This window comes from Ailuropoda melanoleuca, chromosome 10, assembly GCF_002007445.2.
Source record: "Ailuropoda melanoleuca isolate Jingjing chromosome 10, ASM200744v2, whole genome shotgun sequence".
NCBI classification, from domain to species: domain Eukaryota; kingdom Metazoa; phylum Chordata; class Mammalia; order Carnivora; family Ursidae; genus Ailuropoda; species Ailuropoda melanoleuca.
Genome location: NC_048227.1, coordinates 3,097,565 through 3,117,775, shown reverse-complemented (window position 1 = coordinate 3,117,775; position 20,211 = coordinate 3,097,565). Strand labels below are relative to the sequence as shown.

At 47.1% G+C, this 20,211-nt stretch overlaps 1 protein-coding gene across 1 annotated transcript in view; it reads right to left on the bottom strand.

Moving 5' to 3' along the window:
- Positions 1–19,988, bottom strand: part of LOC105236368 — a 96,392-nt gene extending 76,404 nt beyond the window's left edge. The window contains exons 1-2 of the mRNA XM_034669523.1: positions 19,985–19,988; positions 18,592–18,790 (exon numbers count right to left, since the gene is read on the bottom strand). Of these exons, the coding sequence (XP_034525414.1) occupies positions 18,592–18,790; positions 19,985–19,988 (203 nt within the window). The remainder of the gene's footprint in view (positions 1–18,591; positions 18,791–19,984) is intronic.
- Between the last annotated feature and the right edge of the window lie 223 nt (positions 19,989–20,211).

The window sequence follows — 20,211 nt, the reverse complement described above, 5'->3', positions numbered from 1 at the left end:
AGCAGATGTGATATCTGGTGCTGCTGCAGCCATCTTGTGACCATGAAGAGAGAAAGGAAGGAAGGCAGGCAGGGAGGGAGGGAGGGAAAGAAGGAAAATCATGAGCCTCCGACTTCACACAGCCTGGGTCCCTGATGGGATTATTAAAGCAGCTAAAGCAATGCTGACAACTGCCTACTCCAGATTTCTGTGAGTAAAATAATCCTCTCTTTAAAGAGCCCACGTTGTTCACATTTTCTCTTAATTGCAGCCAAATGCACACCCAGTAAAGTAGCAGAGTTGAACTGTCTTTAGAGCTGTCTGACCACAAAGTCCTTGTGGTTTTCACTCTGCCGTGGTAGCTGCTTGGCAAAAGACTCCTCAGCAGATTCTCAGAATCCAATGGAACAAAGCAAAAATGTCATGCAGCAAGGTCAGGCTGAAGGAGCCACACACACGTTGCTGAGTCTCACCTTGCTGGGTGAGAGTCACCTAAGTCCTTCCTGCCTCACTCGGCCCCAAGTCCTCTGGATTGAGGCCGAGCCTGCTCCATGAGTGCGGTCTGAGCGTGGGGGGCGGGGGCTGTAGCTTTGACTGAGGCAGGGAATCCAGCAGGACCTACCCTACTTGGTCGTCCTAGAGGAGTCTTTCCCGTCACAGCTCCAGGAACCCTGGGTGTGCCACCTTGGTGTTCCTGCAGCACCGGGCATTACCAGGTCCGCTGAATCGACTGGGAAATCAATATTTTTCTGTGGAGAAATGGCTTGTTTCTGCAAAAACAATTTACCCCAAAACTCAGGGGTGTAAAACAGCACTCGTTTTATTTTGCTCATGATGTTGGAGGACAAGGTGGGGAGGAGGGTTTGGCAGGCAGTTCTCACTTGAGTCACTCATGCTGTTGCCTCCAGATGGTGGCTGATGCTCGGAGGACTGGGTGGGGACGGACATCCAGGATGGAGTATCCAGCGGCGTCACTCCTCAGGCTGGTGGTTGATGGAGCTGGGGGTCGGAGCACCTGCAGGTGGCCCCTCCAGCATGGTGGTCTCAGAGCCGCTCTATTTCTAACATGGCATCTGGTCTCCTCCAGAAACCTTCAGAGCAAGCGTCCAAAGAGAAAAGGCTCTTTCTGATCTGACCTTGGGAGTCACACAGCATCACTTCTAGTTCAACCTGTTGGTCACAGACAGCTCACTAAGGTCAGCCTCGCTCTGGCTGGAGGGATGTGGAATCAAAGAATTCTAAGCAAGTGTTTGTGCAACCAAGCACAAGCATCCAGAAGGAGATTCTGCTGGTGAGCGACGTAGAAGGGAAACGTTCTGTTGGCCAACAGCACTGTGCTGAAAGCAGAGATGCCCAGAAATTGTAGACCATGTTTTCGAGCAGCCGTTGTCTCTTTTCTGATCAGAAAATAATACGTGTTAATTGTGGAAGCTCTGAAAAGCCACAAGTCAGAATCATGCCACACATAATCTCACTTGAGATAGAACCGCTGGTAACATTCTGGCATGTTTCCTTTCAGTTCTTTTATCCCCAAGATAATCTCAGACCACATTTACTTCTGTGCAAGAAATGAAACAGGATGGGGCTGGGACAGGCCTGGGGGACTGGGGAATTACCGTCTCATATGTGCTTGTCAGGGTGGCCTCTCAGAGGGGGTGGTGTTTCCACTGAAACCAAAATGATAAGAAGGCTTGGGGCAAGAACAGCTGGTGCAAAGGCCCTGAGGTAGCAGAGGATCTGGTATGTCTGCAGACGACAAGGGGGTCCAGTGAGCCTGGAGTGCATTGCATTTCAGGAAGAAGCATAAAGTGGGGTAGATGTCATCAAAGGCCGGGCTACACAGGGCTTGTCTGCCTTGGTAAGGAGGGTGGATTTTATCCTAAGTGTGATGGTGAATTTTAAGCAGAGTGGAGAAAGGATCCAATTTAAAAACAATTTCTCTGTGTGTTTTAGTTTGCTGGGGCCACCATAACAAAACACCACAAACGGTGTGGCTTGAACAACAGAAGTGTACTGTCTCCCAGTTCCAGAGGCCAAGAGTCTGAAGTCAGGGTGTCCGTGGGGTTGGTTTGGGAACGTGAGTGCAAGGCTGAAGTCTACCTTCGTTCCCTGAGCGTGGTGCTCCTCTGTTCCTCGTGGTCGGAGGCTGGGCTGACAGCGTCTCCATAGGTGCTCTACCCCCAGCCCAGTTATGAGGCTCCTGGGAGGAAATCAGACAAATAAAGGTCAGCAGGACAGGCTGAGCAGCCATCACCTGCCGGCTCCCCAAGGACTCAGGGTCCAGGATTCCTACGGAGGTGAGCCTTGTTCTGCTCCCACCATGGACCCCGAGTAACTGACGTTCGTGGGACAGGGTGACCGACACCTCTGTCTGCTCTGCTCTGTATCTTCGTCTTCGTCATGGGCCTAACCCTGGTAGCCTGATCCCAGCTCTGATTAGAAGAAAGCCTTTCCTGCTCGCACTTAAAATTCAACACAGGGACTCCGAGACAGGAAATATTTAAGATCCTGACATCCTGAATGGAGATAGTAAATCCAGGTGGCTTAGCAGGGGCTTGAGGGATGGGACTCTTACCGACTGAACTGTGCCTTTCCCGAAGTCACACTTCGTGGTCTTGAACAGGACTGCATCTGCAGGTGGGGCCGTGAGAAAGGTCATTAAGGTAAACTGAGGTCACAGGGGCGGGCCCTCATCCAGTCTGACTGGTGTCCTTGTAAGAAGAGGAAATCAGCATCCAGACACGCACAGAGAGAGGGTGACGTGAAGCCATGGGGAGAAGATGGCCATTTCCACATGTGCCGACCTCAGTGTGCCCATTCTTTTCCATTGTTTTGGTCAACAGAGGCGATAACTTAATTTTCTTTCCACATAGTGCAGTCCCAATATCAGCATTTTTGACAACAGGCTCACGTACTGACCCTGATTTTATATTGATGACCATTACTACAGAATATAGTCTGTGCCAGGCTAGAGGCCAGGACGTCTTCACGTGTGTATGGCCGCAAGCCCAAGCCCACACAGTGGGTTTGTGCAATCCTTCAGTTCTGGCGAGCTGGGGGCACCGGGCAACTATCCACATTCTGAATTGGACAACAAATTAGTTGCTCTTGGAGAAAAGTTCTGTTGTTTTTGTTTTAGTTATTTGCTTGAACTTAGCTTTTACTTTTGGTAACCTGCGGGCAGAGCTATCTTTCCATAAGATGAACCATATAAATTCCTCAGAAGATAGGCGAGAGAAATCCAGCAGATTTCTAGAAGGAAGGACTATTTTATTTATTTTATTTTTTTATTTTTTATTTTATTTTTTTTAAAGATTTTATTTATTTATTTGACAGAGATAGAGACAGCCAGCGAGAGAGGGAACACAAGCGCGGAGTGGGAGAGGAAGAAGCAGGCTCACAGCAGAGGAGCCTGACGTGGGGCTCCGATCCCATAACGCCGGGATCACGCCCTGAGCCGAAGGCAGACGCCCAACCGCTGTGCCACCCAGGTGCCCCAGGAAGGACTATTTTAAAATAAGGGGTTGAGAGTGCATCTCACTGGAAAATCTCACTGGAAAGGGAAGGAGAATAAAGTCCTTTTTGTCCCTACATTAACCCTGGATTCTGAAGTCTGAAAAGAAAGTACCTCCAAGGTTTCCCCATTTCTCCCAGATAAAGGACCTGGAACCACGTGACTATTGATTACAGACCCTGGAAAGGCGGAGAGGGAGCTGAACGTCAAAATGAAGGGCCATCAAATAAGGAGAAATACATTTTTCCTCTATTGAGATAAGCTCTGTACTCTAGCCCAGCACTCACTGGGGGGTATCATTAACGTTGGGCAGGAGGACAAGACAAATCACAGCAAACTGATTCCGCAGAAATCATATCGGAGCTGGTTACTGACCTCAGCAGGGGAGAGAAAAACCTATCATGGAGGCTCCTAGCTGCCAGTAAATGAAATGCACCCTCCCCGCCCCCGCCCAACATAGCCCTCTGCTTGGGATGAACAATTGTTAATCTGCACGCAATAAAATAAGAACAGCACAGAAACAATACTCAGCGTCTTAAAAAATGGAACCATTAGCGTAACTGCGTATGCTGCTCATCCTTTCCCTCCTGAAACGTATGAAAAATCCCTTCGCCAGGGCCAATTAGGGTCTTCTACCCCTTGTGCAAGAAGGCTACTTATTATAGGTGACAACATAATGCTAAAAAGATGCTTAGAAATAAAATCCAAGCTGTAATCATTTGGCTGAATAAGACTCCCTGGCTTTGGCAGCCTCCTATGTTTGCTGAAAATCCTCCTTTCCACAAAGGTTATGTCTCTGTTTACTATTTATTATTGCGCACGTGTGGCTGGCTGGTGGCAGTGGTGGGGGGTGATGGACAGGAAACTCGGTCCACAACTTGGGTGTGCCAGAAATGTTTTATGTCTTCAGTGTCTTTAAATCAACTTAATTTTATCTCCACTTGGCTGGTGGGAATACAAGAGGCATTTTTCTGGCACTCTCCCACTGCAGCTTTTTCTAGAAATTGAGTCTCGCCTTTGGAGTTCCAGGTGGGGCAAAGACAGCTGATGGCAGAGACACCCCCTTGCCAGCTCCCGCGGACCCTTCAGATCTGAAGCTCTCTTGCTGCCTCTGAACTAGGTTTGGGTTGGGATCCACATCCGTGGGACATCACGTGGCCAGTGTCTCTGAGGTCGGGGCACAATCTGGAGCATCCCTGCCTGCCCTGCAGCCTCTACCCCACACACCCAAAAGATGTTCCTTTTTTATCTGAGAGAAACTCTGTCTCCACATTTCCCTCAAGAGCTCTCTTCAAACTCTATGTTCCCAACGAGCATAAGCCTTTGAAACCAAACCAGGTTGGGAAAGAAGTATCTGACAATGGGGCGCCTGGGTGGCACAGCAGTTAAGCGTCTGCCTTCGGCTCAGGGCGTGATCCCGGCGTTATGGGATCAAGCCCCACATCAGGCTCCTCCGCTATGAGCCTGCTTCTTCCTCTCCCACTCCCCGTTTGTGTTCCCTCTCTCGCTGGCTGTCTCTGTCGAATAGATGAATAAAATCTTTAAAAAAAGAAGAAAAAGCACTTCCTGACTCCCTTCCTGCACCAAATCTTCTGAGGCTGATGGAATCAACAGGATCCACTGCCTGAACTCTGCACTTCAGTGAAGTGGGGCTGTGGCATCTCTGTTCTCTGATCTCTCCTTGTGTCTTGGTAGGCCAGCTCTTAAAGAAGCAATAGGGAGAATCAGTGCGTGTGCCTCTAAAGATGTGATCTAGTGTCCTTTAATCAACGTTCTTAGAGTTGGCATTGCCATGAACTTTCTTGTCAAAAATGGAAGTTAATATCTAAGACTGTGGGTTTGAGATAATCCTCGAAGGACCTCGGCTGTAGAATCAGCAGGATTTTGGAGTATTTGGGTCATGAAACATCTTTAAAAAGTGAACACGTCCCTAAGAGTCATTTGTTTAGTCATTCAATCTAGTCTAGAACCAGATGAAAATTCCAATAATTATGAATACTTCTTTCAAATCAAGCAGAATTAGATAAAGATATGCCTGGGCATACAATTTAGATGAGGGTAATGAAGCCATCATTTGTAGATGAAGAAACATGGCTCCCCCACTAGCAGTAGACAGTGGGTTTCATTATCTTTCCAGTAAAAATACTGGATTCGCACTACTCTGTGTTTCTCTTTTACTTCTGGTTTCTAACATCCACCTCAGGTTCCAGTTCTGGATAAGATGGAATAACACTTCACCTGTATTATTCGCTGTATCTAATTACAAAACCTGGACAGAATGCACGGGGCAGCTACCGGAGGACCCTCAGAAGAAAAAAGTGCTGGGCAGATTGGGGCAGAAGATCAGGATTTAAAGGACCTTCAGTGGTGAGTGAGTTTGCCATTTCCCCCTCCAGTGTCACAGCCTGGATTGGCTGTAGCTGGAAATTTCCCACCTGTGAGCTGTGGGGGCACAGGCAGAGAGCGCTCAGGGGAAGCTGCTAGCTCTGGCTCAAAGTTGAAAAATGGGACTCCTAATTCCCAGAAAGCACAGCAGAGCCCTGGGCTTCCTTTTCTTCTTCCTTCTTGTTTTCCCCATTCTCTCATATCCTGGCCCTCGGACAATCCTAGAGGTGGTGACTGGTGAAGGGGCCAGCAGAAGCCCAAACTCAGAGAGGGAGCTTCCTTCTATAGTCAGTGAAACTATGACCCTCAAAAGGGCACTGTCCCTGGGGACTTTTCTCTTCCTGTCCTCTGTCCACATGGACCCACATGCAGTCCTGATTGCAGAGGTGGCCAGCAGACCGCAGTGACCAAAGCCTTAAGCTCTGGCCAGAGGATTGTAAAGGGGGGCCTCAGGGAACTGGAATGCCTCAATACATTTAAGGTTGAAACCATACCAAGTACACTTTCTAACAGCAGTAGAATTCAATGAGTGATTAATGACAGGAGAAAATTTAGGAAACTCAGAGAGACATGAAATAAAAAACACACTTCTAAATAATGTAGGGCAAAAAAAAGAAATCACAAACAGAATCAAACGTATATTAACATGAGTGAGAAGAAAATGCAACATACCAGAACTTAAAGAATCCCGCTGAAGAGTGCTTAGGGGGAATTTATAGTAGTAAAAAACAAAGAAAGAAGAGGAATGATTCAAACCAATACAGCCTTTCCACTTTAACAAACAAGAAAAAGAAAAGCAAGCAAAACCCAAAGCAAGCAGAAAGAAGGAAATCATAAAGAATAGAAAAGAAATATGATAAAATAGAGAATAGAAAATCAATATAGAATATCAACAGAACAAAAATGGGTTCTTGAAAAGATCAACAAAACTGACAAACCTTACACAGACTGCCCAAGAGAAAAAACCAGAAGAGTCAAATTACTGAAATCAAGACTGAAAGAGAAGGTGTGCTTAGTGACTTCACAAAAATAAAAAAGATCACAAGGGAATTCTGTGAATAATTATAGAGATAATCAAGATAACAGATGAGAGAGACCAATTCCTAGAAATTTGCAAACCACCAAAACCATCTCAGGAAAAAATAGAAAATCTGAATAGGTCTATAGCAAGTAAAGAGATTGATTGGCAATAAAACTTCCCATGAAGGAAAGCCCACAACCAAATAGCTTCACCGGTCAATTCTGTCAAACATTGAAAGAAGAATTAACACTAATGCCTAACAAACTCTTGCAAAAAATAAGAAGAGGAAGACATTTACTAACTAATACTATGAGGCCAGAATTGCCCTGATACCAAAACTAGACAAAGATATCACAAAAACAGAAATGTCCTTTATGGATAGAGATGAAAAATCCTTAACAAAATCTTAATAAATGAAGTCCAGCAACATATTAAAAAGATAGGCTATGACCAACTACGATGGAAAGTAAGGTTGGTTTAATATATGAAAACAAATCAATATAATAAAAACATTAAGAGAATAAAGGACATAGACCATATGCTCATCTCAGTGGACACAGGAAAAGCATTTGACAAAATCCAATATTCTTTCATAATATAAACATTCAACAATCTAGGAATAGAAGTGAACTTCCTCAACCTGATATTGAACATCTACGAAAAACCTCTACTTATGACAGTTATTGGTAAAAAATTCCCACTAGGATCAGTAAAAAGACCATTATGGCCGCTTTTACCACTTTTGTCCTATGTTGTACTGGATGCTTTAGGCAGGGTAGTTAAGAAAGAAAAAAAAAGTTTTGTTTGAAAAGAAGAAATAAAACCAACTCTATTTGCAGAGATATGATTTTGTATTTAGAAAATTTAAAAAAATACACTTAAAAAAACCTATTAGGACAAATGATGAGGTTAAGTAAGGTTTCAGGATGAAAGATCCACACACAGAAATCACATGTATTTCTCTACACTATCAATGAACCATCCTAAAATAAAGAAAACAATTCCTTTTATAATAGGATCAGAAGGGTAAAATAATTAGGAGTACATTTAATAAAGGAAGTTCAAAACTCATACACATTAAACCATGAAACGTTGAAAAAAAAAGTTCAAAAGACTAAAGAATGGAAAGACATCCCATATTCATGGATTAGAAGACTCATACTGTCTACATATTCAATGCAATCCCTACCTCCCCCCCCACACCCCGGAAGTCCTAAAATGCATATGGACATGCAAGGGACCCAGAATAGCAAAATGCTCTTCAAAAAGAAGAATAAAAATGGGTACTAACACTTTCTCATTTGAAAGCTTATGACAAAGTTATAGTAATCAAGATAATGTTGTACTGGCATAAGGAGTGACATTTGGATCAAGGAAATGGAACTGAGAGTCCAGAAATAAACGGTTATATTTATGGTCAATTGATTTAGAAAAGGCTGCCAAGACAATTCAGTGGGAAACAACAGTCTTTTCAGTAAACGATGCTGGAACAAGTAAATAGCCAAAGGAACAAAGTGGACCCCTTCCTCACATGATCCACAGGTATTAATTCAAAGGGATTATAAACCTACCTGTGAGAGCTAAAACCACAACTAGAAGAAAACACAGGAGCAAATCTTCATGACCTGGGATTAGCCAAGGGTTCCGTAGATATGACACCAAAAGCATAAGCAAGAAAAGAATAAAAGATATATCTGACTTTATCAAAATCAAAAACTTTGGAAATTTAAATGAAAACATCAAGAAAGGGACAAGACAAACCACAGACCGGGACAAAATGTTTGCAGATTTGTATCTGACAGGAACATAAAACCTCTTACAACTCAGTAATAATTGATTTAAAAAAAAATGACCCAAATTAAAAAATGTGGGGAAAGGATCTGAACAGATATTTCTCCACAGAAGATACGTAGATGGCCAAAAAGCACACGAAAAGATGCCTAACATCATAACCATTAGGGAAATGGGTATCAAAACCTCAATGAGCAAGCACGTCCCATCCTCCAAGATGGCCACGTTCACCAAGACGGATGACACAGAGCGTTGGCAAAGACAGGGAGAAATCGGAACCCTCATGCAGCGCTGGTGGAAGCGTGGGATGGATCAGCCGCTTTGGAAAGCACTATGGCAGTTCCTCAAAACGGTAGACATAGAGTTATCTTCTAGCCTGGAAGTTCTGCTCCTGGGTTTGCACCCAACAGAAATGAACACACAGAAACTCTGTACATAAATGCACATCCCTCCAAAGTGGTAGCAAGCCAAGTGTCCGTCTACTGATGAAATTGTCGTCTGTGCTCTATCCATGCAGTGGACTCCTTTTCAACGATAACACAGAATGAGTTACTGAAACCTGCTAAACTTCCAAAGTACAAGAAAGAAATAGTCACAAAATACCACCTACTGTATGATGCCCTCTGTCTCGAGTGCCCAGCAGGCGGATCTATTGAAAGTAAATTAGTGTTTGCCTGGGGCAGGGGTGGAGGTAATGTGGGGGGTGAAGCCCAAGGTACAGGGTCTCTGTTGGGGGTGATGAAACTGTTCTAAAATTTGACTTGAGATGGACGCAAAACTGAATATACTGAAAACCACTGAATTGTACACTTTAACTGGCGAATTGTATGGCATCTGAATTCTCTCTCTCTCTGTCGCCATATGCATACATATATACTGAAAGAATCTGCACATGATTCTGGCTGATCCTTAGGACCTCTACCGTTGACATCAGTTTGTGAGCGTTAAAATATCACGATTTTCTGGGCTGAGGTCTTACTGGTCAGCTCCTACTTTGTAATGGCACTGGGCTTTGGCCCTACCCCTCATGATGGAAGCCTCCATTACTTGGGGTGATAGCCGGCAGGTCTGTGATGCGTGTTGTCAGGCCCCAAGCAACCCAAACCCTACCCCTCAAGGGGCCGTGGGAAAAGCCTGCTACAAGGCAGAGGTCACATCTTAGGGCTGTCCTGGCGCACAACTCCGGGGGCACTGCTGACATTGCCATCTGCGTAGGGGTGACCTCTCACGCGAACAGTGGCACCTGGACTGCTGTGGGGCATAAAGCTCACAAGCTGTGTTCTTACATCTTCTCTGTGAATTCTCGAAGCCCACAATCGCCACCAGGGGATGTTTACTTCTTCCTCGATATTCCTGTGGCCGTTTTGACAGTGAAGCAAAGACGACCGGCTATGATACTGATGCTCGGAAACCTCCGTGAGTTTCTGACTCCTGCAGCCTCAGGTTGCTGCCACCCCGCCGTGCTTGCGACCCCTTCGGGAAGAATATCGGAGAGCAGGACACATACTGAATACATTTCCCGTTGTGGGAGCTCCGGTCCCTGAGTGGCGTCTCCTGCCAAGGCCTTCGGGGCCGGACAGACTGATGGTCACGGCAGATAGAAGACAAGGTGTTGGGGGGAGAGTGGTTGAGGCTCATCTCCAGTGCCTGCTGCCCCCCGGGTTGCGAGTTTGCAAAGCGTCACATGTCACACAGGGCTCCTCTTGGGGGGGCACGTGCAAAGCAAAGCAGGGAACCCCCACTTCAGCACCAATATTCGTGTCAGCTCTGGTCTAAGGTCCTGCTCTTCGGGGGCGGGAACAAACATCCGGAGTCCTAGGAAAATGCCACCCTACAGGAAGCTACATGGGGGGTTACTGGGGGCGCCCTCGGGGGGGAGTAAGAGGGGGAAGTGGCTGCACTGCTTTATGGTTCCCCAAACATCTAGACTTTGAAACCATAGTTTTAGGACCACAACTACATCTGAGCGAAAGAAGAGACTCTGGAGTATGTGGTGGGAGAAGCCGGACAGAGCGACTGGGCGCATCACGCCGCTGGTTAATACGAATCACGTTATTTCGTTTGGCTCAAACATGATCCTAAATCTTCGTTATTATCCATGCCCCAGCCGTTCTCCAGGCACGTTCTGGTTACTGTCGTCAACAGATTATGACATGGCCTGGCTCTCCGAGCTGAGAGGGTGTTTGATTTCAGGGTTACATTTAACACATTTTTGCTCTCTAGGAATTTGGGTCCCTCTCTGCATCGTTAAGGACTTTTCACCATGAATGAAATAATCCAGGATTGCGCACAGCCTAATTCAAACGTGGAGCAGGAGTGTTTTCCATTGAAGGCCCATGGCCTTGAAGGGCCGGCACCTGCCGCTGGGGTCCACGGGGGTGCGCTGGCCTCTGAGGTGCTCCCCTGGTTTCGGATGAAACACCTGCCATGAGCCAGGAGCCATAATCTCTTCCAACAGGAGGGACAGAAACTACTGACTGGGAATCAAACAAGAAAGAAAACCCACCGAAACGTTTTGCTGTGGGTCCGCACAGCCGCACAGGGGTGAAAGTGAACCTTAACCTCCTTCCTTAGAGACCAAGAGCCTATTTCCTCGTCCAGTCCCGACACCTGACTGTTCCGCTTCTGCTTAGTCTGGACTTGTATTTGATTGTTCTCACCTCCTTCTGAGAATACAGGCAGCTCTCAGTCTTTATTCCACCCGACATCTCTACAGACTTTTAAAATCGAATTACGTGATGTTCTGATCAGGTCAGTTCGTGTTGATGGCAGAAAATCGAGGAAATGCACAAAACTGTGGACAAAACAGAGACTGCCCCCCATCGCACCTCCACTAAGCCGGCATTCCCATCTTAGCGTGTCTGTTGTGTCATTTTCCCCCACCACGCACGGTTGTCGAGGGCCTGCCGGGCACCAGACGCTGCTTCTTTCGGTATTTTTTTTTTCTCCCTCTGCGTATTTGTCTCTGTATTTACTTATTTCAGATTCGGCTCCTGCTTTCTGCCCCGTAATGTTTTATTGCTTGCATTTCCCGAGGCCATTCAGTAGCGTTTTACCTGGTACGTAGAATTGTCAGACGAGCTTCTCTCGGTCTGTTTAACTGTATACTTATGTTTACATATTTAGGAGTTTTCTCGTTTCTGGTTGTAACTTGTATCTGTATCTACACCTTTGTGTGTTTACTGATTTGCTACTTGGGTATAAGTTGCTTAGTGAGATTCCTAGTCCAAGCCGTAAACACTGTGTGCGCTGTCAATGCTTCTGCCCCAGAGCTGCTCCAGAAATCCTACGGGGCTTTCTGTTCTGTGAGCAGTTGAATGACAATGTCCGAGTCATTGCACTTATACTCACAGGGGGTGCTACCTTTTGGAGAGCCTCGAAATTTCAATTTTTAAAAAAAGATTTATTTATTTACTTGAGAGAGCGTGAGCAGGGGGACGGGCAGAGAGCCCAGCGCAGGGCTCGATCTCAGAACCGTGAGATCGTGACCTGAGCCAAAATCAAGAGTTGGATGTCCAACCAACTGAGCCACCCAGGTGCCCTGAAATTTCAATTTTAACACTTCACTTTGCATTGCTTTATATTTTTAATGAAGACATCAAATATCGTACATGTTTGGTACTTTTCTAGTTTTAGAACTGCCTTTAAAGCCATTGTTTTTCATGCACACTGCAAATGTTTCTTCCCACTCTGTCTTTCCACTTTTAATTGTGTTCATGTTTTTTTTTTCCTCCTAATTTCAGTATGTTGGTATAATCCCATTCATCTCTGGTGCCGTTTGTTTTGTGTTGTTATGCCTGAGAAGTCCTTTCTCCCTCGAGACTCCCCCTGTAATTCTTTCTTGATGTTGGCTCGGTTTTTATATTGAACTCTTTAGACCATCCATCATTTATATGGTATATGATACAAGGAAGGAAACGGACCACTTTCATCCATTCATTACCTATCTTGCTGCATTTCGTCAGTGAGTGGTGGGCGGTGTGAGCTGCGCTAGCAGATACGGGAATAAAGACGCAGGAGCGGGGCCCGCGCCGATGGGCTTCATGCCCCTCAGCCTGTCTGTGTGATCCTTAAAGCGCAGAGCATGGTGGGCTTGCTTGAAGCATTAAATTACTATTTCTAAATAGATCTACTTTGAGATGTAATTCACATACCTATGAATTCACTGATTCAAAGTGTATAATTCAATGGTTTTTATTTTTTAATTTATTTTTTTAAAAAGTATTTATTATTTATTGAGAGAATGAGAGCGTGCAAGCATGAGCGGGAGGGACAGAGGGAGAGAATCTCAGGCAGACTCCCCACCAAGCGCAGAGTATGTCTTGGGGCTCAGTCTCAGGACCCCGAGATCATGACCTGAGCCGAAATCAAGAGTCGGATGCTCAACTGCCTGAGCCCCCCAGGCGCCCCTGTATCATTCAGTTGTTTGTGCGTCCAATACCATAATCAATTTTAGAACGTTTTTGTTAACCAAAAAGCCTCTTTCAGATATTTCATATGGATGGAATCACACCACAGGTGGTCCTTTGTGGTAAGTTTCCGCCACTCGGCATGTTTTCAAGGCCCCTGCATGTGCCTGTACTTGATTCCTGTTCGTGTCCGAACTCAACTCAACCCCGTGGGTCTGCCATATCTTACCTATCCATTCTCCAGCGGATGGACGTTTGAGCCGTTCCTACTTTTCGGCTGTTATGAGTCACGCTGCTGTGAATGTTCCTGATGACTTTTTGCATCACCATATACTTCCGTGTCTTGTGGGCATACACCTAGGAGTGGAATTGCTGGGTCCTACAGTAACTCCACGTCTGACTGTTAGACGAATGGCCAGCCCGCTGCTCAAAGTGGCTGTACCACTTTACGTTCCCACCTTTGTTATTTGTCTGACTTCTTGTTGACAGCCATCCTACCTGATGTGAAATGTTACCTCCTTATGGTTTTGATTTGCATTTCCCTGATGACTAATGAAGCATTTTTTTCATGTGCTTATTGGCCATTTATAGATCTCCTTTGGGGGAAAAATATAGAATGTATAGACAACCATATCCTTTGCCCATTTTAAATTGGGTCCTTTGCTTATTATTGGGTTGTAATAGTTCTTCAAGTGTTCTAGATATTGTCCCTTATCAGATCTAGATTTATATCCGAGGGCAGACCCAGTTCAATATAGGATCAGCACTTTTTTCCCCCTCCCATTCTGTGGATTTTCTTTTCAATTTCTTCATGGTGTCCTTGGAATCACAAAAGTTTTGAATTTTGATGACGCTTTAGTTTATCTATTTGTTCTTTTGTTGTTTACTGTTTTGGTGTCATAACTAAGAATCCGTCCTAATATAAAGTCACAAAAATTGACAACGTTGTGTTATTCTAAGAGTGTTACTCTTTGAGCTCTTGCAGTTAGGTCTCTGATCCGTCTGGGGTTGATTTCTGTGATTGGTGTGCTGGAAGGGTCCAATACGCTCAGCACCATTTGTTGAAGAGACTATTTTTTTCCCACTGAATGGTCTTAGTGGCCTTGTCCAAAATCAACTGCCCACAGACGTACGAGTTTATTTCTGGACTCTCAGTCCTACTGCTGATCTTTCTGTTGACGCCACGCCGGCACCAAGCTTTCCTGATTGTCGCGGCTTTGTTGTAAGTTTTGAAATCAGGACAAGTGAGTTCTCCAATTTTGCTCTTTTTCAGGACTGTTTTCGCAATACTGTGTGCCTTGAATTCCCACGTGCGTTTTAAGATCATCTTGTCAATTTCTTCAAAGAAGGGATTCAGGAGGAATTTCGACAGGGACTGTGCTGAGTCTGTAAGTCACTCCGAGGAGCACTGCCCCCTTAAAAATATTAAGTCTTTAGTTCCATCAATATGGGATATCTTTCCATTTATTTAGATCTTTAATTTCCTTCAACAAGGGTTTGTAGTATAAAGTGTAAATTTTTTTTTTCACTTCTTTAATTTTATTCTGATGTTTTAAATTCTCTTTGGCACTATTGTAAATGGGATTGTTTATTTCTGGATGGTTCATTGCTCATATATAGAATTTTAACTGAATTTTTTGATTGATTGGTCTTGTATCTTGGAAATCTGCTGCTAAATTAGTTAATATTTTAACCAGCAGGTGTCTGGCACATAGTAAGTATAATGTAAATGTTTAAAAAATGAAATAAAATAATATAGTGAAATGAAATGAGACACTCACATGACACAACAGAATGGTGCGTACGACTCTGGCATGGGATATTCTAAATGTTCTGAAGTTAACTTTGGTTGTTCATGGTTACCTAAGACGTTATTTATTTCACCTGAATGTCCAGTGTAGTAAGGGAGAGATTCTAAGTTCAGGTGGAGTGAAGTTGGTCGTGGCGCACGGTCGTTCCCGGTCTGTGTTCGCGCTCATGTGTTCAGTCCATCTTAATGCCGCGTCCCACTCCCATCGCCTTCCTCCCACCCCACCATGGGCCAATATTCTCTCAATGTGTATCTTTTTGTGAAATGCATTTTGTTTTGTGTGCCTGGGTTTTTAATTTATGTGATTGTTTTGTGCCCTATTACCACTTTTTCTTGTTCTATGTTTTTCACTGGGCACCATGAACATATGCCGATCACCCGTGTTTGTGTTGATGCATCGAACCCGCCAACCCCTAATGGGTGTGTTGCGCCATACCGCGCGCTCCGCTGTTTCACCCGTCCACCCGCCCGTGGTGGCGACACAGGTGGCTTCCATCTCCCAGGCATCATCAGTAATCCTGCAGCATCCTCCCGTACGTGCCCTGCGGACTATGAGAGAAGCGCCGTGGGACAGATTTCCTGGGGCAGGACTGCTACATAGTGGTGGTGATCACGGCCAGTGCTCCCCAGACTGGCTGCTTCAGTCCGTACCACCACCACCCATTCACGCGGGCTCCTCCGTCCCCCTGTCCCACCCAATAGAAATGATGTAATTCGCTAAAATCCCCTGTCCAATGGATCTATGGATCCCTCACTGTGTCATTAAAAAAATGTAACTGCCCAGTAAGAAGTCTGGCCCTTGTACCTCAGGTCTGGGAGGTGATCTCAAAGCCCCCGGAATGTCATGCCTGATCAACGTGTATTTGTTTCCCCAGGGGCCTTGGGTCACACCAAATAGTAGTTATGAATTAGGGTGGGAGCTGTGGGTCTTGCGACTTCAGCCGGACCTCCAGGGGGGCTGGAGACTGGGGTCAGCCACCAGGCAGTTGGTCAAGCTTACGTGATGGCGCCCCGTGAAATCCCTGGCTCAGAGGCGCTTCCCTGGCTAGCCATGTTCTGCACCAGAAGCTCTGTGCTTGGAACCTTCCTGGACTCTGCCCTGGGCCGATTTCCACCTGCATCCTTTCACTGCACGAAACCATTACCATCAGCGGAACAGCTTTCTAGGAGTTCTCTGAGTCCTTCAGCAGATCATTCAACCTAAGGGTGGCTTGAGGGGCCCCTGAACTTGTAGGTGGTATCAAGTGAGGGCGGCCTTATGGACCGTTCCCTGAGAGTGCATTCTCAAACCAGCCCCGCTTCTCACCGGTACAACCCAAAGCCCATGGGACTTCCGAATCAAACCCGACTCAAAGTAGAGAGGGCTGTGTCTCTGCGGTCTCTCTGCAAGGTTCCAGGGGAATGATCCGAGGACTGACCTCTTGGAGAGGTGCGCACACCTCACCCAGCACAGTGCTGCAGGGAGGGGCGCGTAGGGCTACAGACGTTCCCTGTCGTCTGTGCTGAGCCAAGGTCCAGGCAAGGAGACAGTGAGGACCGTGAGAGCACGGAGCATCTCTGCTCTTGGACATTCATATAAATTCAGATGATTGAAGAAGGTCATTGAGCACTTTGTTCATTGCTCTCCCCGTACCTGGCACGTCCTGGGTGCCCCATCGGTGTACGATTAACACACTTCATTATAGGGCACCTGCCGTGTGTAGGAACTGTTCCAGGTTTCATGGATTGTGTCCCCCCTCCCCCCCCGAGACTCATCTGTTGAAGTCTTAACCCCCCGTGCCTCACAATGTGTTCGTGTTTGGAAACCGGGTTGTTCAGATATAGTTCCTTAGTTAAGATGAGGCCATGATGGAATCAGGTGGGTTCCCATCCAGTGTGACTGGGGTCCTCATAAGAAGACCGCCACATGAAGAGACAGACACATGGAGAACGCCATGGGAAGGCTGGAGTCAGGTCACCACCAGCCGAGGAGCCGTCGGGATCGTCCCCCAGCGCCTGCAGAGGAGCGTGACTCTGCTGACACCTTGGTCTCAGACTCTGGCCTTCAGACAGTGAGACAGTATTTCTGATGGTCAGGCCGCCTGGCGGGTGGTACCTTGTGACGGCAGGCCCGGCAAACTCATGCAGTGCAGAATGGAGACGGATGAGGGGCACGGCGGGCGAGCTGTGCACTAATACAGGGCCGACGGCAATGGGGAGAGGGAGTCGTTGGGTGTGTGGGGGAGGCGGGGGGGGGGGGCCGGCAGGGTCACGTGGAAGAGCTGGCATCTCAGGCAGACCTGGAAGGACAGTGGTGCATGGCAGGCAGGGAGGAGGGAAAGGCCAGTGGGGCTGAGAAGCCACGGTGGGGGGTGCAGGACCATCTGCAGAAGACGGACATGTCCTGGCCACAGGTGGGGGGACCATGAGTCCAGCAGCCAGGCTTGCAGCAGCCACATAATCAGCCACACGGCTGCTCTGACCAGGGACGGGCTCTGCCGCAGACGCGGGGCCTGCCTGGATGGTGACATCCTCACTCCACGTTGAGAACAGAATTAATTCCCGCTGGGCCTGACGTGTTGTGCAAAGCGATTTAGTAAAACAGGTTTCAGGTGATTCCCCTGATTGTGACCATGAGGATTTATGCAAAAAGGACGCCAACGTCATACCCTTCTCTGCGGCTGAACTCGTTAGGGATGTAGCCCACACAGGGGCTGCCAAATCTTCCTCGGCCCGCCGCACGCCCAGGCTTCTGCGGCCTCCGTGCCTGCCTCGTTTGTCAGGCTGTGACCCCACGGTGAAGCCAGAATAGGGCTTGCTCATAACCACAGCTGGAAAATTAAATTTTATTTTCAACACATCTTTACCCTTCTTGCGGCTGATTCGCCTGGCTCCAAGCCAATGTCCCTGTGGCTTTGGTTTTAATATGTGGCCATAAACCCCTTAGTGTTACAGCCACTATAAGCTGGTCCTGGTGTCACTTTCCTCAATACAGTTAATTAAATTCAGAGTGCAGTGTGCACACAGAGGCTGTAAAACTCCTTGACTGGAGAGAGTGGGTTGGACGCGTCCAGGCGAACGTTCGGATTATGTTTTTACGATGGTGTCAACACAGAATGGGTGGAGGGCATCTGGGATCGGATGGGAAGCGACACTTCTAAGGTCCTTTCAGAAATTCCACGACGTGCCCACCTTTAGGGATCCACCCAAGAGACATGAAGACACAGTCGTGAGAGGTTTGCCAAGAATGGGAATAGTGGCATTATTGGTTTTAGCCCCAAGCTGGAGACACCCGAAGTGTCTGTTGCCAGGTCAGAGAATAAGCAGACTTCGGTAGACCCAGCTCGCGTGGACTATTGCTCAGTAACAAAAAGGAACAAAAAACAGAAAAAGCATATACTGGACGATTCCATTGGATGAAATGCGGCAGCCAGCAAGACTAATCTATAGTCACAGAACCCAGGACACGGTGCCCTACGGCGGGCGCAGACCACCTTGGCAGGGGCACGAGGAAACTTCTGGGGTGATGGAAATATTCCATGTCTCGCTGGTGTGACGATCGCATTGGTGTCTGTGTTTATCACGTGCGCACTTATGACCAGGGCATCTCACTGCATGTAAATGTTACCTCACAATAAGAGAAAAAATTCCATGATGATACAACCCTGAGAGTTACCAGAAATTCGAGCCTCAGCTCACTTACCTGTCGGGACGGACTCCTCGGGCTCCAGCCAGGGAGTGGGACGGCAGTGTAGACGGCAGATAGGGATCACGACCAGCATTCCCTCGGGATTTTTCTTGCAGACCCTTCCAGACGTCCCCGTGGGGGTGGAGCCTGAAGGATTCCTTCCCGCCATGTCCAGAGACTCCATCTGGAGGAGGACCTTGCAGGTGGGGTCCACCTGCCGGCGAGAAAGCCATTTATGAAGTGGCTACGATGAGCCGGGGGTCTGAAGCTAACAAGGAATTCTATCTTTCTGAGCTCCTGGGGCCTGTCTGCCTGCTCAGATCCAGTTGAGTAACTACCTGTCAAGCAGGTGTGCGAGCTGCGGGTGCGATTGGGCGGAACCGTCCCATCCGACCTCATCCTGTGTTTGTGTGAGTCTCTTCCACCGGGTTAGGGCTGGTTTGGGCGTGAGACGGAGGCATCCTGATGGCTGTTCGGGTTGGTGTAACCTTTCCTTTCTCAGAATAGCCTGTGTCCTTACGTGTATGCTATCACTCACCATCCCCCTGGGACGGTTAACTCAACACAGCCAAACAAAATTCTCCGTCCCCATCAAACTCTTCTTCCTACCTCCCCCCACCTCCATTTCTGTCGGTGGTCCAACCACCCACCCACTGCCTCAGGCACAAAACCTAGAAGTTTTCCTTCATTCTTTCTTTTTAAACACCCTATCTGACCTGTTGGCAATCTCATCAGTCCCACTTCCCAAATCATTCTCGAATCCAATCGGTTTCTCCACGTCCACTGCTGTCTTCTTTCCCACCTGGACCGTGGCCTCCTCACTGGGCTCCCTGCCTCTGTTTTTGCCCCCTGCATCTATCCCATCACATCACCTGGCAAAGGCTCGTGGGATTTTTGTGAGCTGGAGACAAGCGCTCATAAAAGCCAAGCCCCTCAAAATACAAGTCAAAACCACAATGACTGACCACTTCATACCCATTAGGATGGCTATTACAAAAAAAGAAAAAACCGGGAGCACCTGGGTGGCTCAGTCAGCTAAGCACCTGCCTTCAGCTCAGGTCATGATCCCGGGGTCCTGAGATCGAGCCCCATGTCAGGCTCCCAGCTCAGCGGGGAGTCTGCTTCTCCCTCTGCCTGCTGCTCCCCCTGCTTGTGCTCTCTCTCTTCTCTCTTGCCCAAATAAATAAAATCTTTAAAACAACCCCAAACCAAACACACAGACAACCCAGGCAATAACAGGCGTTGGTAAAGATGTGGAGAAATTTGAACCCTTGTGCCCCACGGGTGAGAATATAAAATGATATGGCCGCTGTGAAAACCAGTATGGTGGTTCCTCAAAACATTTAACACATGGCCACAGAACCCAGCAGGTCCACAAAGAACTGAAAGTGGGGTCTTATTTGCTCACCCATGTTCACGGCAGCATCATTCACAATCGTGAGAAAGGTTGGAAGTACCCCAAGTGCCCACTGATGGATGAACAGATAAATACCTGACACAGACAGACAGGCAGGCACTGGAATATCACTCAGCCTTAAAAAGGAAGGAATTCTGACACCTGCTGCCACATGCATGAAACTCAACGACACGATGCTGAGTGAAATGAGGCAGACCCAGCAGATAATCCTGGCTGAG